General features: G+C 55.2%; 2 protein-coding genes across 3 annotated transcripts in view; one reads left to right on the top strand and one right to left on the bottom strand.

Moving 5' to 3' along the window:
• Positions 1-12,561, top strand: part of WARS1 (tryptophanyl-tRNA synthetase 1) — a 39,429-nt gene extending 26,868 nt beyond the window's left edge. For both annotated transcript variants that reach the window (XM_012471243.3, XM_012471242.3), the window contains exons 7-11: positions 1,929-2,029; positions 3,304-3,416; positions 4,136-4,309; positions 9,485-9,625; positions 11,337-12,561. In XM_012471243.3, coding sequence (XP_012326666.1) covers positions 1,929-2,029; positions 3,304-3,416; positions 4,136-4,309; positions 9,485-9,625; positions 11,337-11,498 — 691 coding nt within the window. In that variant the 3' untranslated portion in view covers positions 11,499-12,561. The remainder of the gene's footprint in view (positions 1-1,928; positions 2,030-3,303; positions 3,417-4,135; positions 4,310-9,484; positions 9,626-11,336) is intronic.
• A 2,851-nt stretch (positions 12,562-15,412) lies between these two features.
• Positions 15,413-22,943, bottom strand: SLC25A47 (solute carrier family 25 member 47). The gene is made up of 6 exons (XM_012471244.2): positions 22,840-22,943; positions 20,219-20,262; positions 19,822-19,893; positions 18,692-18,874; positions 16,747-17,059; positions 15,413-16,418 (listed from the first exon to the last, which is right to left on the bottom strand). The coding sequence occupies exons 1-6, from the start codon at positions 22,865-22,867 to the stop codon at positions 16,138-16,140; spliced, it is 921 nt and encodes a 306-aa protein (XP_012326667.1). The 5' UTR covers positions 22,868-22,943; the 3' UTR covers positions 15,413-16,137.
• Positions 22,944-26,160: the final 3,217 nt, after the last annotated feature.

Here is a 26,160-nt window from a genome sequence, read left to right as displayed (position 1 = left end):
CTGCAGTCCTGCCACAGTTTGGGGATACTGGAGACTTTCCCTCCTTATAGGGATTAGGGTGTCCCAGGTGCCTCAATCCCAAGGGTGCATGCAGTCTTTGCTGCAGCCCATCTCCCCAGGTGACAGACAGCTGCTGTCCTTACCGGCTGTGAGGCCTGCTGCAGTGCCCAGGAGGGCCTCTCCATGCCTGCAGTGTTCCTGGCTTGCCCGGTAGGCAGGCAGAGGCCACATCTTCCCAGGCAGTGCCATTGTTAGTTGTGCTCTTGCTCTGTTGTTTCCATTATGCTGAGTGGGTGATGTGGATGCTGGGTGCTCCTGGCATCCGCCTTCACATACTGCGCCCACTGTCTCCAGTGCCCCCCAGGGCCTGAAACTCAGCCAGCTGCTATGCGAAAGCCACAGTCTGTCCCTCCCATGCTGCCTCTGGTTAACCTGGACAGAACCTTGGCACTGACCTTGACCATTACAGGCCTCCCAGCATTGTGCTTCACCCAGCCCAGACGGCCAGTGTCCCTGCACTCCTGACACCCCCACCCCACCTGCATAAAGACATTCAGTAGTTCTCCACCCTATGCCAAAAGTCCAAACTCTTCTAAAGTGAGAAGATGTGGTGAGAACAGCACAGGCTTTAGGGCCTGGCGAACCTGTGTTGGGATCCCAGCCCCTGTACTCATTGGGCCTGTGACCATGACCCTGAACTTCTTTGAGCATAGTCTTTAACTGTAAAGCGGAGGCAATGCTACTACTTTGAAGGGGAGTTTGGCAGTATTGACACTTATGCAACACCTAGCACAGCTCCTGCCACATGATGCAAACACTTAAAAGACACCAGCCTTCCCCCTTTTCCTTCGTAGTGCCTGACACGTGGTAGGGCCTAGAGGAAAAGCTATTGAATAGAGTAGTCCAAAGATGCACTATAAGAAGCCACTTGCCGGGCGCGGTGGCTCACGCCTGTAATCCCAGCACTTTGGGAGGCTGAGGCCAGCAGATTACTAGGTCAGGAGTTTGAGACCAGCCTGACCAACATGGTAAAACCGCATCTCTACTAAAAATACAAAAATTAGCCCAGCATGGTGGTGGGCACCTATAATCCCAGCTACTCAGGAGGCTGAGGCAGGAGAATCACTTGAACCCAGGAGGCAGAGGTTGCAGTGAGCTGAGATCATGCCATCGCACTCCAGCCTGGCAACAGAGCGAGACTCCATCTCAAAAATTAAAAAAAGAAGCCACTCTGGGTTCTGCCAAACCCCCACATCCCTCTGTTTGCTTCAGTCTAGTTCACCCTGGTAGCAGAATGGCTGCCACAGATCCAGGCCTCAAAGCTGTACCCCTCACCATCCTGAAGAGAGAATTGGGTTGCTTGAATCAGCCACTGTGGCCTAGCCCATTGCTAGGGATAGGGTCAGTTCCTCCCAAACAGCAGTGGGAGTAGCGGCCAGAGGTGAGGAGGACCAGCTGCACTGAGACAAGCCTTCCTCCTTCTCGGGCCGTGGGTTTCTATCCATACTCTCATCCAAAAACAAGCAGATAGTCTCCCACAACACAGTATGTCTCAGTGGAGAAGCTCCTGGGGGCTCCCAGACTTGAGTTCCACAGCCCACTGAACTGTTGACTCTGGCAGAATTTAAATTTTTCGTGCTATAAGCGAGTCTCTGAATCTGATTGTGTTCTTGCCTTGTTTGTATGTCTGCTTCACGTTAGTTTCACACTGGTTTCTGCCTTTCCCAGTCAACTCCACCGGTAAACGTGTGTCTGCTTTGCCTGATGCAGGTATCTTTGCCTTTGGATGACTTCCTGGCACATTCCTAGTGTTTATGTGTTGACCGCATTATGGCCCCGAGTCTGGCTGGTGCCACCACTCTTTGGCATCCAATTTTAACAACTGTGACTTTGCCCTCAGTGAAATTTGATTCTGATTGTCTTTGCAGGATGAGCCCAGGTTTCTACAAAAATGTGGTGAAGATTCAGAAGCATGTTACCTTCAACCAAGTGAAAGGCATTTTCGGCTTCACTGACAGTGACTCCATTGGTAAGGGGCCCACTGCTCCCTGTGGCCCACTCCCCATGCCCTTCAAAAAGGAGCAGAGTTGCTCAGAAATGTTAACTGTCTCTTTGAGTAGGACACCCAGGCATGGGTGGGTCGTCGTCGCCCTGGAACCTGATGAGCTAATGTAAAGCACTGAGCAGCTTCTAAGGATGACTTCGGAGTTCCAACAGCTCTGGTGGGACCCCAGTCAGTGTAGGGCAGCCTTGGGTGGAACCCAGGGGTGATGGAGAAGGACAGCTGGGTCTGCTGCCCATGAAGGGGCCTTTGAGTCTTTGTCTCCCTGGGCCTCAGTTTCCCCACATGTAAGATGAGGACCTTGACTCGAGGTCTTCTGGAACCTTCCCACACCCGCCCTGCTCTCCTTCCATGGCTCCACCCCGGCAGATATGCACATGGCTTGCCTCCTGTGTGCATGCTTTCATGGCCGTAAATTTCCATATGTCTTTCAGATGTATTGGCCTTGTCGACTTTTAGACTTTTGGTCCTTGAGACTTAGTGGCTGGGCCTTCTGATCTCCTCTTCTACTTGATTTTTGGCGCATGGCTCCAGGCCTAGAAGGCCTTTGAGGCCTTCAGTCGTAGCTGCCAGCCGAGACAGCTCCCCAGGATGTACTTCCGGGGCTCTCCTTGGGGAGTGTTTGCCCTGCTTGGAGCCAGAGCCACAGCAGCGTGTGCTCCACAGCAGCAGGGTCATGCTGGGCCAGCCTCATGCCCAGGGCCCAGAAACACTTGAGCTCACCTAGGGCCTGGGTGCTGCCACTCAGTGGAGACTGGCATGGCACCACCTGTCAGGGGCCATGGAGAAGTCAAAAGGTCTAACCAAATACTAATGACAGTACTAACAGCAGCCACATCCAAAACACAAACGACTGTTTTAAACACCAAAATACATTCACCATAACTTACGATAATTAAAGATGCAACAACCTGAATGCCCAATGGTTAGAGAATGGTTAAATTATATGATACATTGACAGGATAGAATACACTTCGTAACTACATGGATAGTCATTACAGTGAAAAAGGCAAGGAAAAACCAGATACAGTGTGATCACAACAAAAATGCATAAAGAAAATGGATGAAACGAGACACCATCCAACTATACAGTTTGTTCTTCTTTCTACTTTTCCGTATTTTTTAGATTTTCTTTAATGATTATTTTATAATGGGGAGAAAACCTGTTTTTGTTCATCTCTTTTTAACTAAGCAGAACAGGAACTCATCTCAGGTGTAAAAATATTTTTGCTCACTTTCAGGGAAGATCAGTTTTCCTGCCATCCAGGCCGCTCCCTCCTTCAGCAACTCATTCCCACAGATCTTCGGAGACAGGACAGATATCCAGTGCCTTATCCCATGTGCCATTGACCAGGTTAGCAGGCAGAACCAAGGCTCTCTAAGTATGGGGCGTTGGCAACAGGTTCCTCTTAAACTCTTCAGCAGAGAAAGGAGGTGTTGAAAGATATGAAGGGCAGCCGGGCGGAGTGTCTCATGCCTGTAATCCCAGCACTTTGGGAGGCCAAGGCAGGCGGATCACTTGAGGCCGGGAGGTCAAGACCAGCCTGGCCAACATGGCGAAACCCCGTCTCTACTAAAAATACAAAAATTAACTGGTCGTGGTAGTGCACATCTGTAATCCCAGCTACTAACCTCGCTTGAACCAAGGAGACAGGTTGCAGCGAGAGCCTGGGTGAGAGAGCAAGACTCTGTCTCAAAAAATATAAAAGGGAAAGAAAGTCAGGGGGTCGGGGGCAAGGGGAGGGACAGCATTAGGACAAATACCTAATCGTACGGGCTTAAAACCTAGATGATGGGTTGATGGATGCAGCAAAACACCATGGCACAGGTATACCTAGGTAATAAACCTGCATGTTCTACATATGTATCCCAGAACTTAAAGTAAAATTTAAAAAAAAAAAAGGAAAGAAAGATACGAAGGAAACGAAAGATACGAAAGAAAGCTACGAGGGAGTGAGTTTCTTTAGTTGGAAGCATGAGAGCCTTCTGTGCAGATGCTCACGGGGACTGCTCACGGCTGAAAGCTGGCATGGGTTCCAGCCACCCTCATCAGGGTCTTTACTCTCCCTACAGGATCCTTACTTTAGAATGACAAGGGACGTCGCCCCTAAGATCGGCTATCCTAAACCAGCCCTGCTGCACTCGACCTTCTTCCCTGCCCTGCAGGGCGCCCAGACCAAAATGAGTGCCAGCGACCCCAACTCCTCCATCTTCCTCACCGACACAGCCAAGCAGATCAAAACCAAGGTGAGCAGAGGGCAGCCAGTGGGAGCAGAAACACACCCTGGGGGCACATGCAAACACACACCACCACACAGTGCTTTGAGCCTCAGCCACCTTAGCCATGCCGAACTCCAGGACTGCCAGCTGTGCTCCCTGCAGAACTCAAGACAGCTTGTCCTTCCCAGACGAAGCAGGTGAATTTGTCTTGTGTCCTTTAATTTAGGGTAACATTTTTAATTTTTTTTCTTTTTTTCCTTTTCTGCTTTTTTACCAATACTGTTCTGGAAGCAAAGTCATGGCAATTTCCTTAAAGTTATAGTTAGTGTGGATGTTATTAAACAGTGAAAAGATTTGTGTATATTTCTGATCATCAGCTATGTTTCAGGGGCTAGGCCAGGTACCTTATTTATGTTTTCTCACGTTTCATTCTCACTGGGAGACGGTGGTGCTGTTCTCTTTAAAGATGAGATGATGAGGCTTAGAGAAGCTCAGCCACTTGACCAAGTTTCCCCCACTGGGAATCAGCAGCACTGCTCTCCTGGCTGTGAGCACCCATTACCAAGCGGGGGTTAGGAGCTGGTTTTGTCCCAGAGAGTGTTGCCACCGAGACACAGAATTGAGAAATGTCCTTCCACGGGACAATCCTGCTGGCCCCAGGAGGGATGCACACAGCAGGCACTCAGCAAACATTTGACAGATCACTAGAGAAACTAAAAGGAGAAGTTACTCTGGGCTTCCTTATTTTGCAGGGTCCCAGTTCTGTTGCCTGGTTCCTCAACTGCCAGTGTATATATAATTGCCTCACTGTTATACAAAGCAGTTGACATTTTCTTTGGAACCAAGTGTGTGTTTGCAGGCTAGAAGATTGCAGTGGGAATGCTGGGAACTGTATGTGAGACATGTCACGTGCCCTCTGAGTCACTGCCCCTGACCCTTCTGGAAAGTCCCAAGCAGGTTCTGGTTGACAATGGGGAAGACTTTCATATCAAAACTTTCTAAGACATGGCCTCCACCAACTCTGTCCACTGAGTTGGAAGCTGATATCATCGGGCCTTTTCTTTCCCTTTCACTTCTGGCCAGAACTTCCAGAGCACAGGGTGCAGAGAGGGGAGAAAAGTGCCAGTGGAAAAGTCAACTGTTTTATTTTGCTTGAGAGTTATTTTGAAAAAGTTGTCTGTGGGGCTGGATGCGGTGGCTCACACCTGTAATCCCAGCACTTTGGGAGGCCGAGGCGGGTGGATCACAAGGTCAGGAGTTCAAGACCAGCCTGGCCAACATGGTGAAACCCCATCTTTAAAAAAGCAAAAGTTGCTTATAGCCAGGTGTGGTGGCTCATGCCTGTAATCCCCACACTTTGGGAAGCCAAGGAAGGCAGATCATCTGAGATCAGGAGTTCAAGACCAGCCTGGCCAACATGGTGAAACCCTGTCTCTATTAAAAATACAAAAATTAGCCAGGTGTGGTGGCTGGCGCCTGTAGTTCCAGCTACTCAGGAGGCTGAGACAGGAGAATTGCTTGAACCCGGGAGGCAGAGGTTGCAGTGAACCGAGATCACACCACTGCACTCTAGCCTGGTGACACAGCAAGACTCTAGCTCAAAAGAAAAGAAAAAGTTGTTTATAAATCTGGGGCATTTATCATTCACTTAGGGACCACAGAGCCCTAGAGATGAGCAGTTAGCATGAGGTCAGGAAACACAGAGGCCTACGGACGGTCAACAGGCCTGCAGGTGACTTGTGGGGCAAAACAGGGTCCGGCCAAGCCCTCACTCTAAGTCCCCGTGCCTGACTTCAGCTCCAAAATCAGAATCTCTACACTACAGAAGAGGGCATATATACTCCAGCCTCCTCCTAAAAATAACAGGTTCAGCCAGGGTAGTGCCTGTAGTCCCAGCTACTCAGGATAATGGCTTGAGCCCAGGGATTCCAGGCTGCAGTGAGCTACTGTTGTGCCTGTGAATAGCCACTGCACCCCAGCCTGGGTAGCACAGTGAGGCCCCATCTCTAAAATTAAAAAAATAAAAATAGTAGCACAGTGCTGATGACTGAGGTGGCTTTGCTGAGTGAGTACCTGCCACCTGCATATAGTCAGTCAGCCTGTGTGATCTAACTATATCCCAACTACCACCTTAGCCGGCCGTGTCCACTTGGCATCATTTCCTGTCACATGGAGTCACACTGGTCACCCACTTCCATCATCTTAGTTGCTGACAGCAGTGCTCTATACCCATCCCCAAGACTGCTCTCCCCTCATTTTCCTGTTGGCTTCCTGTAAGTCAGGCCTGGTGGGCTGCTTCCTGCATCACTGAGGACTGGTCATGTTAGGGAGGCAGAACTGAGCCAGCCACTCAGTTCTCCAGCTCCACCCAGAAGCCTGGTGTCCCAGAAGCCAGCCTGGTCCTGCCAATCCCTGTCACTTATGGTAGGTTCCTGACACTCTGGGCCTGGTTTCCTTCACCTGTAAGATGGAGAAGGCACTACAGAGGTCAGAGGTCATTGGGTTGTTGGGGATAAAATAGGTGTCACAACCCTAACAACCTCCATGGATGGCACATCTGCTGCGTACCCACCATGGGACGAGGCGCTTTGCCTGGGGAGGAGGGGAGTGTGCAGGTGGCGATGAGTGCTGAAAACCGTGTGGCAGACACCAGTTTCCTTGTTCTCCTCTCAGAGAAGGGGCTGGGAACTGGCCTTTCAATACCCTCTTCAGACTGCCCCTGGAGCCTGGAGGCTGTGTTCTCAGACTTCCTTTCTGATGCTTTAGCTTCGTCCCCAGGGCCCAGCAGGGAGGCCTGTGGCCACCACACAGCCAGTGACTCCATCAGGCACTTCGATGCTAGGAGACACCAATACTAAGTGTTTTTTACTTCTTCCTGTTTATCGGTATATTCCATAGTTTTTGGTTCTATAACGTCTTTTTTTTTTTTTTTTTTTTTTTTTTAAGGAAAGGGAAGGGAAACGTCCATTCATTAGCTTTTTTATTTCAGCCCCACAGGCCTGCTCACCAGCCAGCCACACAGTGCCAGCCACTTGCCTGGGCCTTGCCCGAGCCTCTCACGTGACTGCTGCTTTCCCTCCCCAGCCTCTGGGCAGTGCCCCGCCAAGATGGAGACCGGCGCCTTTGCCTCAACACTCATCTTTTTCTTCTGCACAATCCCAAGTTATCTAGTTAGGAAGCTGCTCTGGAATTCGTTTAAGGATACTTACTAAACATATCAACTTAGAATTTATTGACTCTGCCCACCCTTTTTCCCGTTTAAAAAAAGTGGCTGGGCACAGTGGCTCACACCTGTAATCCCAGCACTTTGGGAGGCCGAGGCGGGTGGATCACCAGGTCAGGAGTTCAAGACCAGCCTGGCCAAGATGTTGAAACCCCGTCTGTACTAAAAATACAAAAAAATTAGCCGGGCGTGGTAACGGGTGCCTATAATCCCAGCTACTTAGGAGACTGAGGCAGAGAATTGCTTAAACCAGGAGGTAGAGGTTGCAGTGAGCTGAGATCATGCCACTGCACTCCAGCCTGGGCAACAGAGCGAGACCCAGTCTCAAAAAAAATAGTTAAGGCTGGGCATGGTGACTCACACTTGTAATCCCAGCACTTTGGGAGGACAAGGCAGGCAGATCACCTGAGGTCAGAGTTCGAGACCAGTCTGGCCAACATGGTGAAACCCTGTCTCTACTAAAAATATACAGTTAGCCAGGGATGGTGGCTCATGCCTGTAATCCAAGCTACTTGGGAGGCTGGGGCAGGAGAATCACTTGAACCCGGGAGGTGGAGGCTGCAGTGAGGCAAGATCACATCAGTGTACTCCAGCCTGGGAGACAGAACAAGACTCCGTCTTAAAAAAAAAAAAAAAGTTAAGGGACCGGGCACAGTGACTCACACCTGTAATCCCAGCACTTTGGGAGGCCAAGGCAGGCAGATCACTTGAGCCCAGGAGTTCAAGACCAGACTGGGCTACGTGGCAAAACCCGGTCTCTACAAAAAAATACAAAAAAATTAGCCAGGCTGGTGGTACGCGCCTGTAGTTTCAGGTACTCAGAAGACTGAGGCAGAAAGGTAACCTGAGACCAGGAGGTCAAGGCTACAGTGAGCTATGATAGCACCACTGCACTCCAGCCTGTGCAACAGATTAGAGATCCTATCTTTAAAAAAAAAAAATAGGGTGACATTTGTGCATTGGTGGTTTCTCAGGTGATCATTGAAAGAATGTTGAAGGAGTTTTGCCTATTTTTTGTGGCTTTTATTAGCCCTAATTACTCTGTGATTATGTTCAACAATTCCTAGAAGTCATTGTGTTTCTGAGTGTTTCAGCTCTTACAGCGTTGCCTGTTTGTAAATGGAGACCTGTCTGCAGGCCCCTCTACCTGCTCGCTTCTCGTGGGTTTGCCTTCCCTTACTGCCTTCTTGTTCTGCTTTCCACGGGGACTGGGTGCTGCTTTCCTGTCCCCATTAACACTGCGGGATACTACCTATCCCGAAGAGCAGGCTGCCCTTCCTGCCATCTCCCTTACTTGGAGGATGACTTACTCATCCTTTTTCTTTTATTTATTTATTTTTTTAATTTTTATTTTTTAAAAACAAAGACTTGCTCTGTTGCCCAGGCTGGAGTGCAGTGGTGCAATCACAGTCCGCTGTAACCTCAAACTCCTGAGTTCAAGCGATCCTTCCACCTCAGCCTCCTGAGTAGCTAGGACTACAGGTGGATGCCACCACACCAGCTAATTCGTTAATTTTTTTTGCAGAGATGGGGGCTCACTGTGTCATCCAGGTTGGTCTTGACCTCCTGGTCTCAATCGATCCTCCCCCTCCCTCAGCCTCCCAAAATGCTGAGATTACAGGCACAAGCCACCATGTCTGGCCTTACCCATGCTTTTTCTGAAGCTTGTCACCTGAGGAACTTGTCTCCTCCAGGTTTCAGTTCAGCTTTGCCATTTCTATTCTCCTGTGTCTCTGAGGACAGGGGGGTTCAAAGTTCATCTGCCCCCACCTCTCCTGCAGTGAGCCCCACGGCAGCTCCTACCCAGCCTTCACAGGAAGAACAGCAGTGAGCCCCCCGCCAGCAGTGCGCCTGGCCTTTCTCTGGTCCAGAATCTGACAGCACTCACACCTTTGACTTCTGCACTTGGGCTTCTAGCCAGTGTCCAGGCACAGGACGAGCAGGACTGACGAGTGTTTCTGTGTCCTCTTCTGGTGCAGGTCAATAAGCATGCATTTTCTGGAGGAAGAGACACCATCGAGGAGCACAGGCAGTTTGGGGGCAACTGTGATGTGGACGTGTCTTTTATGTACCTGACCTTCTTCCTCGAGGACGACGACAAGCTCGAGCAGATCAGGAAGGTGAGCAGGGGCCCCCAGGACCCACGGCCCGCCTCTAGCCACCCGCTCCTGCCCATGGGGTCTGGAAGCCTCCAGCAGCCGGGCGTGAAGGGTTGGTCGGAGGTGCTCAACTGAAACAGTGAAAACAGTAGAGTCGCCCTCACGTTTTTTAAGCAATGTACTCAGAAACCTAATGAACAAATCATGAAAGAGCAGATATAATTACCATTCGTTTAGTAGCCACACAAAACAGTCTTGCCTTACTAGTCATCAGAGAAGTATCAGTTAACATGATCAAAGCTGAGACAGTTCAGTACAGAATTGGTAGGGGCTCTTGTGTTGCCGTTGACTGTTTTTAACGATTGTGAAGCAGATGCTCCAAGCCCACTCATGTGAGCAGTGTGTTTATCAGCACAGCCTCAGCGAGCAGTTTGATACTGGGTACAGAGAGCCCAAAAATGTTCAGAGCTTTGCCTCAGGTTTTCCTATTCTTGCATTTTTTCCAAGGAAATAATCCTGAATAAGAAAAAGTTGGCCAGGTGCAGTGGCTCACACCTGTAATCCCAGCACTTTGGGAGGCTGAGGCAGGCGGATCACCTGAGGACAGGAGTTCAAGACCAGCCTCGCCAACATGATGAGATCCCGTCTCTACCAAAAAATACAGTATTAGCTGGGCATGGTGGTACATGTCTGTAGTCCCAGCTACCCTGGAAACTGAGGCAGGAGAATCACTGGAACTCAGGAGGTGGAGGTTGCAGTGAGCCGAGATTGTGCCACTGCACTCCAGCCTAGGTGACAGAATGAGACTCCATCTAAAAAAGAAAAAAAGAAAAAGTTTTCCACACATGATGTTGAAAATGATCATAGCAAAAAGTTCTACACAGACTTGATAAAACAGAGGAAATGTTAAGTTAGAATTGTTACAGGGTGGATTATTATGCAGGCATGAACTATTTAAAAGAGTGTTCATATGCAGGGCATGGTGGCACACATCTGCAGTCCCTGCTACTTGGGAAGCTGAGACAGGAGAATCCCTTGAGCTGAGGAGTTCAAATGCAGCCTGGGCAACATAGCAAGATCCTCATTTCTTAAAAAAAAAAGTTTTAGTGACACAGGAAAATATGCCTATGACGGTGAAAAAAGGATACCAAATGCAAAACTCAGGGAGAGGTTAACTATGTTTAAATGAAACACGGGGAAAGAAAAGTAAAGAGAATTCACCAAAGCGCGCCCTACCTTTGGGCATTGAAATTTGTAGGTGATTTTTTGTTTACTTTGCTGCTGCTTTATGATTTGGGTACTTTATTAAATTTGTTTAATCAGCATGCACTACAATCAGAAAAAGAGAAAAAAATAGCAAGATTTTACAGAAGCCATAAGGCTTCCAGGAACTGTTGTCATTTAGTGCTTGGGGGAACAGACCCTAGTGTCACTGGAGGTAGGGTGCCCTGGCTGTGTCCCTGGACGGGTGGACGTAGCTAGGGAGAAAGTCACTCCCCATTGGCCCTTCCAGTGTGAGAGACCAAGTCATGGCTACCGTCAGAGCCAGGTTTCTAGCCGTCTTAGGAAAAGTGTAGCTGAAGGCATAGGGTATTGTTGTGGTAACAACAGATCTCACTTCTGAGTGCCACCCACGTGCCAGGCTCTGCGTGGGTGGTGTGTGCTGAGGCAGGAAGGAGCCACTCAGGGCATGTGGAGCCATCTCTCACCATGGCTGTCTCCCTCCGGGCAGGATTACAGCAGCGGAGCCATGCTCACCGGTGAGCTCAAGAAGACACTCATAGAGGTTCTCCAGCCCTTGATCGCAGAGCACCAGGCCCGGCGCAAGGAGGTCACAGACGAGATCGTGAAAGAGTTCATGACTCCCCGGAAGCTGTCCTTCGACTTTCAGTAGCACTCGTTTTACATATGCTTATGCAGAGAAGTGATTTCTCAATAATCCCAGCCCAATCAAAGCACCGCCACCCCTAGGCTTCTGTCTCATGGTAATTACTGGGCCTGGTCTCTGTAAGCCTGTATGTTATCAATACTGTTTCTTCCTGTGAGTTCCATTATTTCTGTCTTGTATGGGCAAAGCATTGTGGGCAATTGGTGCAGGCTAACATTGCAGGGTCAGATAGAGAAGTCCAGCTGTGAGTGTCTCCCCAGAGCAGCCCCAAGGAGGGGAGCCTTCGGCTAGAAGTCCATGGGTCACCCTGTTCCAGTCTGTGGGGGACTCCGAGGCTTCCAAGTATACTCTTAAAACCCACTCTATTTAAAAATATATATTCTGTGTATGCATATATGGAATTGAAATGTCATTATTGTAACCTAGAAAGTGCTTTGAAATATTGACGTAGGGAGGTTTATTGAGCACAAGATGTATTTCAGCCCATGCCCCCAACAAAAGAAATTGATAAGAAAAAGCATTACTATACATTTGACTAAGAAATCACCCAGCTTTAAAGCTGCTTTTAACAATGAAGAGTTGGGCAGTTTTGATTAAACTGAGACTCGGGGTGAAACTTGCCAGTTTACTGAGCTCCAGACCATTCATGTATTCCACTCCAGCAGTCATGCTCGCTTTCTTTGGCAGACCAGTGCTTTCCTGCCAGATGACCCTAGACTGGCTGTCCTGCAGAGTCAGGGTGGCTTTTCCCCTGACCATGTCCGATGCCGAGGACTCCTAGCCTCTGCAGATGCTTCATTTTGACCTTTGGCTGCAGTGGCAGTCAGCACAGAGCAGTGCCCTGGCTGTGTCCCTGGACGGGTGGACGTAGCTAGGGAGAAAGTCACGGCAGCAACCCTCGAGGCCATCACGGGTGTCTGGGCAGTCCGCATTTCATCGCGCGCCGTGTGCAGGCCTGGAAGAGCGAAGCCAAATCTCAGGGAAGCCCTTGGTTGATGTGTCTGGGTCTCCTCTAGAACACTCTGCCCTCCTGTCACCTGCTAGAGTGAATAAACTTCCTTGGCTCCCACTCTTGCTGTGCTCTGTCTGGGAGGTCTGGGGAGGGAGCAGAGGCCCCTTCCCTTAACCCCTCCATGGATGGCTTTTAGTCTGCTGGAGTCAAGATTTGGGGATGAAAACGCTCAGTCCCGGGAACCCCACAGTGCTGTGTCACAGGCTCCCGGGAATGGACTTGTGCTGGGAGAACTCTTAGCAGCATCCCAGTGCAGGCTCCCTCTCAACCGCATTTCACCTTTCTGGCAGCTGATGGAGAACACAAGCAGAGGTTGTCCTCACTTTTCAGAGGAGGGGGCCAGTGTGGGCTGCTTGGTGGTGCTGTGGAGTGACAGGGAGCACAGGCTAGGAGCCAGGCCGGGCCCTGTTCACGTGAGGCCCACGGCAGAGGCCGAGCTGCAAGGGAGCTCTGGGCTCATTCTACTGGCCCGTCCTCATTTTGCAAGTGGGGAAACTGAGGCTTAGGAAAAAGGAACATGACTTGTCCAAGCCCATAGGGTGACTGACACAGTGAGTCTGTCCTGAGTCTTGGTGCTTCTGTCTCCACACACATACAGAGGGACTGTTTTACAAATGAGGGAACTAAGGTTCCCACCCTGGCAGGCTAGAGGCCTGGGTTCGAGTCCCACTCAGGTACCTGTGTGCAGCATGACCTCACCCAGGCCTCCTCTCCCGGCTTCGACTCCTGCTGGGCTGGGCCCCCATCCTCCCTCCCAGGCCCAGCCCCTGCTCACCTACCTGGCTGGCTGTGGCCAGTGAGGAGGAGCCACCCACAGAGGCCACGTAGCTTAGTAGCCTGTTGCCCTGGGCAACTAATATGACTTCTTGTAGCTCTGCTGCACCTTTGATGCAGGTGCAATGAGGGGTGACAAGTGAAGTCAATGACAGCTGCTGCTGTCATTGTCCACCTAGTCAGAGCATCTATGGGCAGAGCCCAGGTGGGGCCCTGGACCCAGAGAGGAGTGAGCCAACACAGACGGGCTTCTCCCCTCACCAGCTGTGTGTGACTCTGGCCAGGTGACTTAACCTCCCAGGACCTCCATCTCCTCCCCTGTAAAAAGCAGTGATGCCTCCTGTTTAGGGTCTTAGGAGGGGTGCCCTGGGTCCAATACTCAGTGCCCAAGGCCACTGCTGGTCAGGGCACAGGAGAGCCGCACGTCGCCCACACCTCCCCCATTTTGCTAAAAACTGGTGGTTTGTGAGAGAAATGTTCCCTGAAGGACATGGGTGCGTCTGGATCACAATGGACAGGTTGCAGTGGCCCCGTGGGTGTTTGGGGATGAGGCGTGAGGCCGGGTGCCAGCACCATGTGCCATACGCTCTGCCAGAGGAGCACTCCTGCTCCAGCTGGTAACGTCCACTTGTCAGACAGATATGCCGGCCCAGCTTAGCTTTGCTGCCCTGTGGCCGCAAGCCTGGAGGGGAGACCAGCGGAGGCTGCCTGAAAGGAGACAGTGCCTGAAGAGCACACAGAACGGCACTGGGTGGGGAAGCAGGGTCCAGAGCGGAGGGTGGCTGGGCACAGGTGGCAGCTGCAGAACAGCTCGCTGCTCTGGGACAGCGCTCGGTGAGCAACAGGCCTGCCTCTGGTCCCCAGCGCCCGCCTTCAGCACCCACAGATGTGCCCTCCCCAGGGTCACGCTGGCTGGGCCTTAAGGCCCAGGACTCTCTGGTCATTACCATAGAGATTGTAGAGACAATGAGGACAGGGGCCCTTCCTGCAAACCCCCTCCCCAGTGACAGGCAGAGCCAGCTGCTCAGTGACACAGGCTCAGGGAGAGCCAAAGGCCCCCACCTCCCAGAGTGCAGCCACCGCCAGAGCCGAGCCAGGAGTGCTGCCAGGAACCCTCCTGCCAAGGCTGACCAGGTGGGGTCTTCTCAAGAAAAATGGTCCCGAGGTCAGTGTTCGATGAACAGTGGAAACCTGTTAGCGGCTGCCCTTTCCCAGCATTTGGCCAGAGCATCTCAGCCTCTAACTCCTAAGCTGGACACACTTCCAGGAATCTACTGCAGGACTTCATTCATTCACTCATTCATTCACTCACTCATTTGTCCCACACCCCCTGAGCACCCACTGTGCACCAGCCCTGGAGCTGAATGGAGTCCTTGCACAGCTCGAAAGTTCTTGTGGCGAGGGAGAGGCAGGTGAATGACCACACACCCAACCAGGGCTCCCAGGGAGCAGAGCAGGAGATGCCTAGGAGCAGTGCAGTGGTCAGACACAGTCAAGGTCAGTGTCCATGAGTGAATATAGTCAATGCAGGTGGCCTCTGTCCCTGCCAGCCCTAACCCCTGATAGCCCCCATCATTGGAAGCCACGTGGTGCCAGGAGTGGGGTGCTGGAGCCTCAGAAGCTCGAGTCCGCCCACCCCTCACTGATGTGTGAGTGCAGGCAAGGCCCTCTCCCTTTCGGAGCTGTCTACTTGGCCGGCATCTGTAAGTGAGCTGGGCAAGGTGCCCTCCTACGGACAGCCCCTCCGGAGGGGTGGTTTACAGGCAGGGCAGGTGAGAGGGCCTGGCTGGAACCAGGTTCCACTCTGAAAGTGGGTAGGATTGGACTGGGGTGGTGAGGAGAGCAAGCGCCCTGCTGGACAGCCCGGTGAGGCAGGACTCGGCACCAGAGGCCAGGCCCCACCGCCCAGAAGGCCAAGAGGGTGGAGCCCACCCAAGTGCCACGTGGGTTCTCAGTGTGCCCATCGGCACAGTGGGAGCACTGGCAGCTCAGGTGTGGAGGGCTCGTCCAACAGGAAGGGAGTGGGCAGGGCCACGGCCCCACACCTCCCAGGACAGGCAGGCAGGCCTCACGGAGTGCAAAGCTGCTGGGCGCAGGGAACGGTCAGTCACAGCCATGGAGCCACAGCCCTGAACATCCTCAGAAATATTTTATTGACAACAGTTCCCAGCAGTCTTCGGGGTCTTTAAGTGGCAGGTGCAGCATCCACAGTCAGAGTGAGGGCTCCTGAGGAACCTCACCCCAAATTCCCTAACCAGGTGAGGATGGCCACCCCAGGCCCCTGCCAGGTAGGCGTGGCAGCCCCAGCAGCGCCCTCCTGGAGTAGCCTGCTGCGGGGAAGGATCTGGGCCTGGAGCCCTCAGCGTGGTGCCAGCCCAGCTTCTGCTCCCCACCCTGAGGCCCCCAGCCTGTGGGGAGCCCCTGCCTGCAAGGGATGGTTCATGAAGACACAGGAACAGCAGTGGGGGCGAGGGTCTGGGAACAGGGCAGAGGGTGGCTGAGCACGCACCTGACTCCCTGGAGGGGTGCTCTAAAGATATGGGAGACGGGGACAATGGGGAAGCTGGAATGAACAGCTGACTCCATGAGACACACGCCCTTATCAAAGGGGCCCACTCCTCCCTGGCTCCTGCCACCGCAGGCCAAGCCTGGGCTGATGGCCGGGGGGCCCCTCGACCTGAGGTCAGTAGCTGGGCAGGCCAAGCTCAGGCCTCGGCCAACGCGCTAGAGGGAGGCTCCCTGTTGTCCTGGGCAATGGCCTTGTGGGGTCCTGACCCCAGCCAAGTGCCCTCTTGCGTCCTCCAGCCACTATGACCTCCGGCAGCTGCCAGCAGGTGGGCCTCTGGGCATGGGGACCAGCTATGTGAGCAGACCCCGGGTGAGCCTCAGCACCGCTTCATAGGCGACAAAGACCACCATGTTGACGGGGAAGGCACGGCCACAGTTGATCAGCAGCCCCTTGAAGAGGACGCGGGGCCCCTCCTCGCGCACGCTGGTCACCACACAGTGCAGGAGGCCCCGGTAACGCCGCTGGCCCTGCCCATCGGCCTGCAGTCTCGACTTGATCACATCCATGGGGGTGGCCACAGCCCAGGCCAGGACCCCCGCACAGCCCCCGGCCACCAGCACACCCAAGACATCTGCAGAGGGACCGCAGTGCCTTGACTGGGAGCCTGATGGGGTGCCCAGGGCAGAGGCCCAGCCACAGTGCGCCCTGGACTCCCTCTACTGGCCCATCCTCATTTGCAAGTGGCTTAGGAGAGGGGAACGGGACTTGTCCCCAGCCACACACTGTGACACAGCGAGTCTGTCCTGACTCTTGGTGTTGGGGGGAACTGAGGAGCCCACCCTGGGAGGCAGCAGGCTGGGTTCAAGCCCCCACTCGGGTACTGGTGGACACCACGACCTCAACTCGGCCTCCTCATCCCGCCGGGCTCCCCGCCCTGCCAGATCCCAGCCCCTGCTCACCTGGGTGGCTGTGGCCAGCGGGGCTGAGGCACTCGCAGAGGACGGCGTAGGAGAGGAAGTAGGTGGCAAAGGAGTGGCCGTCCCGCAAAAGCAGGGCCGAGCTGCCCTTGTAGAGGCCGCGCAGCCCCTCCTCACGGGCCACGGTGGCCAGGCAGTGCAGCGGCCCGCGGTACTTGGGCTCTGGGCAGGCAGGGGGCGCAGGACACACAGGGGGCACAGCTGAGGGCCCCGAGGCCGAGAGGCGCCGCTGCTGCGTCTGTGTCTGCGTCTGCAGGCGGACTTTGGCCACCTCAGTGGGCGATGTCAGGAACACCTGGAGCGGAGGAGGAGGCAGGGGTCAGACGGCACCTGTGGCTCTGCCCGCAGCCTGGACCTGGCCTCCCACCGGCCTCATGTTGCCCGCAGTGACCTCAGGAGCTGGGGCCCCGAGACCCTGCAGGCTGGCCCAGGGCTGGGGAGCCACAGGGTCCGAAGCCAGCTCTGCCCACCCAAGGCCAAAGCCCATGCTTCATTCAGCAACCACATCTCTCCTACCAGGCCAGCCTGCCCGGCTTCTCCCAGGAGGTGGTAAGAAAATGTCCGTGACCCAGTTTCAAGAACGTAGTTAATGGCCGGGCACAGTGGCTCACGTCTGTAATCCCAGCACTTTAGGAGACCGGGGCAGCAAATCACCAGGTCAAGAGTTTGAGACCAGGCTGACCAACATGGTGAAACCCTGTCTCTACTAAAAATTACCCAGGCGTGGTGGCAGGCACCTGTAGTCCCAGCTATTCGGGAGGCTGAGGCAGGAGAATCGCTTAAACCTGGGAGGCGGAGGTTGCAGTGAGCTAAGAAGGCACCATTGCACTCCAGCCTGGTGACAGAGCGAGACTCCGTCTCAAAAAAAAAAAAGAACATATTTAATAACATATCAACAATAAAATAAAATATTGGCTGGGCACAGCAGCTCACTCCTGTAACCCCAGCACTTTGGGTGGAAGCAGGCAAATCACGAGGTCAGGAGTTCAAGACCAGCCTGGCCAATATGGTAAAACCACATCTCCCCTAAAAATACAAAAATTAGCCAGGTATGGTGGCGTGCGCCTGTAGTCCCAGCTACTCAGGAAGCTGAGGCAGGTGAATCACGTGAACCCGGGAGGTGGAGGTTTCCATGTGCTGAGATCACGCCACTGCCACTGCACTCCAGCCTGGGTGACGTAGGGAGACTCTGTCTCAATAAAAACAATAATGGTCACTGAACATACTGGCTGCCACTGTGGGAACTCATTAATGTCGGACTCCACATACGTGTGCTGGGGGCTTTACCCTCATTATCTCACTGAATTCTCATCATGCCTCTTACAGATGAAGAGACAGAAGCTCCGAGAGTCTCCCTTGCTTGCCCAAGGTTGCTCAGCTCACAAGAGTCAGAGCTGAGAGCTGGGCCTGGCGGTCTGGAGCCCTGGGCCAGGCCTTCAGCCGCTGGGCTGTTCCAGCTGGCTCCGTGACATCACCACGTGTGGAAGTCGGTCTCCCCCGCTAGAGTGAGGGCTCCCTGAGGGCAGGCAGGCACTGCGGATGCTCCACGCACAGTTGGGGATGAGGAATGCCTGAATTCAGCAACAGTCAATTGTGTTCAGGCATCTCCGTGCCCGGAGCCATGAGCTCGGGACCTGCCTGTTCAGCTCCTCATGGTGGCTTCTAGGTGACCTTCTGATCGTGACAGGGAGAGTCCCTTCGGTCACAGCCTCCTTCCCCAGGGGGCCGTGCTGGGCAGGACAGCAATGACCCTTCATCTGTGTGCAGCCTGGGCGGGATGCCAGCCCCTCTCCCACAGCCCCGGGCTCCATGTGTGGCCTCCAGTGTCTGCCCTCATCGAGCCTCTGTTTCCCCACCTGCCAGGGTGGATAACCTCTCAGACCCCCAGTCTCCCTTGGGCCTTCCCACCCCGGCTGCCCCTACTCACGCGGACGAGGCCAGAGGCACATCCCGAGAGCGTGATGTCGGCCTTGGCGGGCTTGGCGTCGGGGCTGCCGTACCGGAGCCGGCAGATGTGTGCCAGGCAGTGGCGGTAGGTGCCAAAAGACACAGACGAGACCAGGGACACTGTGCACACGGGCAGCGAGAGGCCCCGGTAGAAGCCCCACACCTAGCAGACAGGGTCAGGGTCAGGCCAGGGCCCTGCCAGGAGGAGGAGCCCCCTGAGGGAGCCCACACTCAGCCCTGCTTTAGGACATTGGGAAGGTCATTCATGGCCTCAGGGCCTCAGTTTCCTCTGCTGTAAGATGGAGGTCACGAGGTGGGACCTGAAGAACCAGAGGACCAGGCCCAACCCAGGGCAACTGCTTGGTGACGACTAACTTTTATTTTTTTGGAGACAGAGTCTTGCTCTTTAGCCCAGGCTGGAGTGCAGTGGTGCGATCTCAGCTCACCGCAACCTCCGCTTCCTGGGTTCAAGCAATTCTCCTGCCTCAGCTTCCCAAGCAGCTGTGGTTACAGGTGCCTAGCCTCCGCCAACTAATCTTTATATTTTTAGTAGAGACAGAGTTTCTCCATGTTGGCAAGTCTGGTCTCGAACTCCTGACCACAGGTGATCCGCCCACCTCGGCCTCCCAAAGTGCTGGGATTACAGGCGTGAGCCACTGCGCCTGGCCTGACAATGAAGTATTAACAGCATGCTCTGCCACTGCCGCTTTCACGAGCTAGTACCTGGCCTGCACCGAGCCCCAAGTCCTGCCTCTGGACGAGCCTCTGAGCCAGACCCTGAAGCCTCCACCCAACACTGCCTTCAAGGGGTGCCTGGCCTGGAAGAGACAGATATGCAGTGGTGGGTCCCTCCTCTGACCTTCAAAGGCCTGAATGCTACCTCTAGACCCTCTACTGGAGGTGGGAACCTCCTTCTGAGGCCCGTCTAGCTGCCAGATACCCCGGCTCCAGTCCTCGGAGGAACCCATGAGATTGGCAGAACTATTCCCATGAGGAAGGTGAGAAAGCTGAGACCCGGAGGGAAGCCCGGCATTGGCTGCTGGGCAGTGGAGGCAGGCCCAGCATCCATCCCCTCCCTGCCTCCCTGCCGTCCCCTGGCCCCAGACCTACGCGCTCTCGGTGATACGTATCCCGGATACAGTGCCAGATGCCTGTGTACTTCGGCTCCGTCTGGATTCTGACCTGTGGGAGAAGTGGCCTTCAGGCACGGGCGGCTCCAGGCCTAGGGCAAGGTCAGCAGCTCCTGGGGAAGGGGAAGAGCCACCCTCTTGATTGTCCCAGCCACGCTGGACTGTGGGCACAGCAGGGACAGGGAGCCTTGTATTGGACGAGGAACCTGAGGCTCAGGGGTGAGAAAGTGGGACTGACATAGTCCCAGGGGCTATGGGGAGCCATTGAAGGTGTTTGAGCAGGAGAGGGCTGGGTCTGTTTAGCATTCCAGAAAGTCTTCTGGCCATGGACGGGTGCAGGGGCCTTGGGATGGCCAGGGGGCTGGCTCCTGCCGCACCTTCACCGTGTCCAGGGGGTAGCCCACAGCAACACCGCAGACGCCTGGAAGAAAAGCAGAGGCCCACGGTGAGGAGAGTGGGGCTGGTGAGCAGTTCGAGCCCATTGCAGGGAAGAAGAAGCAGGGTGCACGCTGACTGGGCTCCCCTGAGAGCCGACCCATGTCCGGCCCTTCTGGTCTGCACCAGGTCTCATCAATCCTGAGGGGACCCCCGTTTTTCAGATGAGGAAACTGAGCCTCCAAGCGACTGCTGCCCTTTGCCAGCAAATTCCCCTTCCCTGAGTCCAGGCCCGGAATTGCCTCATCCTCGCTGCCTTGGGCCAGAGACACACCCTGGCCTCCCCACGGGCGTCATGTTCTGGGAGAACGTCTGAGCCGACCCAGGTTGGGCCGTGTCTCCGAGCCAGGCAGACCTTGCCCTCGAGCCGTCAGTCCGTGGGGGGTTTGCCTGTGAGCAAGGTGGTAACTGTTTCGGCTGCGTGGGTGGAAGGAGGGGGAGGCACAGCCTGGGCAAAGGCCTTGAGGAGGGAAGCCCAAGCCCACGCTGGGGCTTTGCGAAGAGTCGGGACTGCCTGGAACCACAGGTGTCTGTGGAACAGAGAGGGCCGGGACTCCACACCTTTCAGAGAGGCCTCAGGTGCCAGGCCTCAACGTCCAAGCCCCAGCACTGCCACAGGGAAGTCAGAGGGGGAACAGGCATGTCCCGGGGGAACCATTCTCTCCTCTGAGGGGTGGTGGTAAAGGCCAACGGAAGACAAGAGGCACATGGGGACTGGGACCAAGTGGCTTGGACAGAACGATCCTTTTTTTTTTTTTTTGAGGTGGAATCTTGCTCGTGTTGCCCAGGCTGGAGTACAGTGTCGTGATCTCAGCTCACTGCAACCTCCGCCTCCCAGATTCAAGCAATTTTCCTGCCTCAGCCTCAGCCTCCCGAGTAGCTGGGACTACAGGTGCACACCACCACACCAGGCTAATTTTTGTATTTTTAGTAGAGACAGGGTTTCACTGTGTTAGCCAGGATGGTCTCGATCTCTTCACCTCATGATCCGCTCGCCTTAGCCTCCCAAAGTGCTGGAATTACAGGAGGGAGCCACCGCGCCCGGCCGAGAATGGCCCTCCTCTACTCTCCCATACACCTCATATACCTCACCGGACTCGTTCTCATCCATCAAAGCCCGGCCACAACACCACTCCTCTGTGGAGCCCGCTCTGGCCTCTGAACTCTGACCTGCCTCTGTGCCTGGAACATGGCGAGCAGAGCCCTTGTCACATGGCCTGGCTGCCGTTGTGTGCCATCGCCACCTCCAGAACAGGAGTTCTCCAAGGACATGGCCCAGGGCTGACACCCCGTGACCCAGGGCCACGTATAGCGCAGAAGCCCTTCACACAGGCCTCCCCATGGCTCCACAGGAAAGATGCCAGACTCAGGAGCCCTTTCCAGTTGTGTGACCTCAGGCAAGTCCAGGCGCTTCCCTGAGGAAAGGAGTGGCTGGCCCCAGGCTGTCGCCTAGCAGGGGCTCAAGCAGGGCTAATGATGCCTGACTGGCTCACGCCTGTAATCCCAGCACTTTGGGAGGCTGAGGCGGGCAGATCACTTGAGGTCAGGGGTTCAGGACCAGACCGACCAACATGGTGAAACCCTGCCTCTACTAAAAACACAAAAATTAGCCAGACATGGTGGCGCATGCCTATAGTCCCAGCTACTCGGGAGGCTGAGGCAGGAGAATCACTTTAACCCAGGAGGAGGAGGTGTAGTGAGCTGAGATCACACCACTACACTCCAGCCTGGGTGACAGAGCGAGACTCCATCTCGGAAAAAAAAAAAAAGAAAGCAGGGCCCTGCCTTCTCCCAGGCCCAGAGCCGGGCTGCTCTCCCAGCCCCCATGCTGTTCCCAGAAGTACTGACGCCACCCATTGCTGTTTCACAAGACCAGCAAGGCCAGGGGTGCCCCCTCAAAACAGCCCCCACAGCCGTCGGGTGGAGCTGAGCCTGGGTCCCAGGGCCGGGCTGTCTCCCTGGATCAGTCTTTCACCAGGCCCCCTTCCCAGGGAGGGAGAACGGTTTCCCCAGCAGAGTTTGACCTGAGAAGCAGGTTCTGGAGGCCCAGCCAGGCGCACGCAGCCCGCAGGGCAGGTGGAGCCGGCTCGCCAGGCCTCTTGCCGTCCTCTGCCCGCCCCTTCCAGTCCCTGCTGCAGGCCCCAGGCCCCATCCTCCCTCCCCATCTCCCTGCCCTCTCTATCCTCTCCTGGGGTCTTTCTTCCCTTTTGACTCAGTCATCCCTCCCCACACCAAGGACTCCCAGCCTCCCCTGACTCTGACTCCTGCGCAGCCCTCATGCCTGGACCACAGCCCCATCCCCAGCCTGCCCTCAGCCTCCTGTCTGAGCCTCCCAGGCCAGTGCAGCCCCCAGGCCCTGCAGCACCCCTCACCCAGCCTCAGTCTCCCAGGAATCTGCTCTCTGCTCACAGTACCCATGGCCCACACCAGGTCCTGGCAGATCCTTGGGGCAGGGGAGCTCCTCAAAGCACCCCCGTCCCCCTCTGCCCAGCACCTTCCTGGGCCTCAGCTCCTCCTGCTACCCCAGGAACAGCAGCGCCCGCATGGCCCACCATCCTGTCACCTCCAATGGCTCCAGCAACAAAATCCATGAACGAAGTGTGGTGGGGAGGCCCTGGGTCTGCCTGCCTGAGAGGGCTCTGGTGCCACCGGGGTGGCCTCAACAGCTCCCAGCTGGCCCCTCTCAGACTTAAATACCTACGGCGGGGGAGGGGACTGGAAGCAGATCCTACTGAGGCCATGTGTCACACAGCTGGACTCCCTCCCCCTCTGCCCCAGGACCCTTGTCCCAGTGCCCTTGGGACCCAAGTGTTGGGCAAGCGTAGGAGAGAGCACGGAAGGTGGCAGGCCCCAGGGAGCAGGGTCACTGCCCCACCACATCCAAACACCTCCCGGGGAGGTCCGGAGATGGGGCTTTGACAGCTCCCGCCCTCCAGATCTAAGCTCGGGCCTTCACTGTGTCCCCTGGACTTCCCTGACTCCCCTGGATTTGCTCAGGACCCCCGCCCGGGAAACCTGCAAAGCTGCTTCACTTACTCACTCAACAAACACTTCCTTCCCTGAGGCTACACCCAGGCAAACGAGAGCCAGTGCCTGTCCTCGAGGTGCTCCAGTTGGCAGGGAGGGAGGGGGTATGGGGGACGGGCCCGAACCCAGGAACAGCACCCACCATCTGCTCTCACCCTTCCCGCTGCCCCAGCCCCCTGTTGGCTGCTCCATGGAAATGCGTCTCCCCGGGCCCAGAGGCCAAGGCCAGGGCTGCCTCCACCAGCCCCCATGCCCACAGGAACCGGGAACAGAGGCTGCGGATTCAGCCTCCGAATCGGCTGCCTGGGCCCTCCTGAAGGGGAGGACTCTCCACTAAGAGGCTACTTCCGTCCGCTGGGCTCTGTAAAAATGGGGACCTCCTCACCCATGCACCCCACCTTACAGATCACCAAGCTCTCCTCACTCTCAAGCTCTAGGATCCTCCTCACCACCCCAGAAGGGAGGCAGTACAGCATGAGTGCTCCCATTTCACAGATGGGGCCAGTGAGGCCCAGAAAGGGGGCTCATCCAAGGCCACGAGGGCAGCAGGGCTGGATGTGACCCCCACACGCTCTCACACAGCCCACCCCCTGGGATAACCAGGGCCAGCCTGGGGCATGCCCCATGCGACCTGTGCTGCAGCCCTGTGAGATCCCGACAGGGGACACCGAGGCTCAGGGAGGCCGTGCAGGTGCCTCGGCCACACAGCTGCTGAGCAACACAATCCAAGTGAGTGCCCTGCGGACTAGAACGGCAGCAGGATAGTGGAGGGGCAGGTGTTGACACATGAGGCCCTGGCAGCCCGTCTGGGTGACCCTCAGGGCAGGTGGCAGGGCCAGGAGACTGTGTGTCTACCTGTTTTCCTGCCCTCTGATGGCCGGACCTGCAGACTGGCCTTGAGCAGGGTGAGAGCTGACAGAGAGACAGCCCCCCTGCCAGCCCAGTTGTTTGTAGGCAAGTGGGAGACTCAGTGTAAGCAGTGCCAGCTGCCACGGCAGAGGGCAAAGGGCAGGAAGTGGCCCATCCAAGGCCGGTCCCGATGCTAGCCCTGGTGTTCAAGGGGATGGAGCTTAGCGTCCGGTTAGGAGTTGGCTATCTGTGTTTTACGCCCAGCTCTGCCACTCATGGCTGAGACCGAGGGCCAGCCCCTTGACCACTCTGTGCCTCACTTCTGCAACCACAAAATCAAGAGGGTACCTGCCTCGTATCTGTGACCACTCAGGGCAAGGTCTGGGCATGTCCCTGTGGTAGTGGCCAACTAAATGCTAAGGCTGCATTAGCAGAAGCATAGAGTCTAGAAGGAAGGAGGTGAGCAGCCTGTTCTGGGCAGGGCGAATACAGCTGGGACTTGGGTTCCATTGCTGATGCTGCACTGGAGAAGCCAGTACCTTGGGTGCTGAGGGAGCTTGAAGCATGGTGTCTAATGGAAAGAACAGGGACCATTCAGACCCATGTTTCCTGCAGAGCATCCGACACAGCAAGTGCCAGCCACCCACGGCACCTGAGCCAGAAGCCCAGGAGTCGCCCTGGACACCTCTCTCCACCCCACATCCAGAGTCCTCAGTCCTGGGTGTCAGCCTCTTAAATTCACATTCAGATCCCTTCACCACTGTTTGTCTGCACGGCCCCAGCCGTGTCATCACCCCAAAGACAGCAGCCCACCCCGCCCATGCCCCCCATTCACCCCCTCCCTGCCGAGTTTTAGGCACCAGGACACATCAATAAACAACGGAAAAGCCCCTCGCCTGGTGGACCTTATGTTCAGGGAGGACAGACAGCCAACAGACGAACAGCCAAAATACAGAGTACGCCCACCGGCAGCAAGTGCCAAGGAGAGAAACAACGGGGAGAGCGGGAGGCTGGCAGGGGCGTCACGGAGGCCCCAGAAGGTGACATCTGAGACAAGCATGTTCTCTCAGTCATCACAGCCAGTTTTACCTGCCCTTCGTCTCCTGAACAAACATGCCCTGACTTGACCCTCTTCCCCGAGGCAGAAATAGAAAACGTGCCACCCCACCGTTTCAGCTGCTTTATGCAGGTCTAAACATTTCCCCCACTCAGCTGTGGGCTTCGGGCAGGCAGGGTGGTGCTGGGTTTGTCTCCACACCCACTGCACCCAGCACAGGCGGGCACCCTGGGGAGGCCAGGTAAATAAGTATGTGAGAAAATGAGTCAGTGAACAGATGGAAGGATGGACAGATGGACAGAGGGATAGACGGATGGATGGAGGAGGGCTGGACAGATGGATGATGAGTGGATGGATGGAGGGACAGAGCGATGGAGGCAAGGACAGAAAGACAGATAGATGGAAGGATGGACGGGCTGGCAGGGGCCCCACGAGAAAGGGGTGAGACGGCATTGAAGAACCTGGCACAGGCCGCCAGTCAGTCCACACTCTCAGCACCCATACTGTGCTGGGCCTGAAAGAGGATGTCCCCTACCTGCCCCCATCACCCCACCCATCCTTTCCACCGAGCGCCCTCTCTCCCTGAAGGTGTGCACCTGGAGGCACTGCCCTCCTGGGTGTCCTCAGCTGCAGACAGCCAATGGTATTAGATGACTTATTTACTCTTCTATTTTTTATTTTAGTATTTTTTTTTTACATGGAGTCTTGCTCTGTCGCCCAGCCTGGAGTACAGTGATGCAATCTTGGCTCACTGCAACCTCTGTATCCTGGGTTTGAGGAATTCTCCTGCCTCAGCCTCCTGAGTAGCTGGCACACGCCACCACGCCCAGCTAAATTGTTTTGTATTTTTAGTAGAGACGGGGTTTTACCATGTTGGCCAGGCTGGTCTCAAACTCCTGACCTCAAGTGATCCACCCACCTCGGCCTCCCAAAGTGCTGGGATGACAGGCA

Source organism: Aotus nancymaae, unplaced genomic scaffold (genome assembly GCF_030222135.1).
Source record: "Aotus nancymaae isolate 86718 unplaced genomic scaffold, 86718_ANA_hifiasm-v0.15.2.pri h1tg000011l, whole genome shotgun sequence".
Classification (NCBI taxonomy): Eukaryota; Metazoa; Chordata; class Mammalia; order Primates; family Aotidae; genus Aotus; species Aotus nancymaae.
The sequence above is the reverse complement of the archived record's forward strand: the minus strand, read 5'-3'. Positions and strand labels throughout refer to the sequence as shown.

Coding starts and splice junctions, on each gene's coding strand:
- SLC25A47 (XM_012471244.2), bottom strand. CDS start 22,867: ATGGATTTTGTTGCTGGAGCCATTGGAG. Junction 20,263..22,839: donor TGTTGCTGGAGCCATTGGAG/GTGACAGGATGG, acceptor CTTTTCTTCCAG/GCGTCTGCGGTGTTGCTGTG. Junction 17,060..18,691: donor GTGCCTCTGGCCTCGTCCGC/GTGAGTAGGGGC, acceptor CCTCCGCTCCAG/GTGTTCCTGACATCGCCCAC.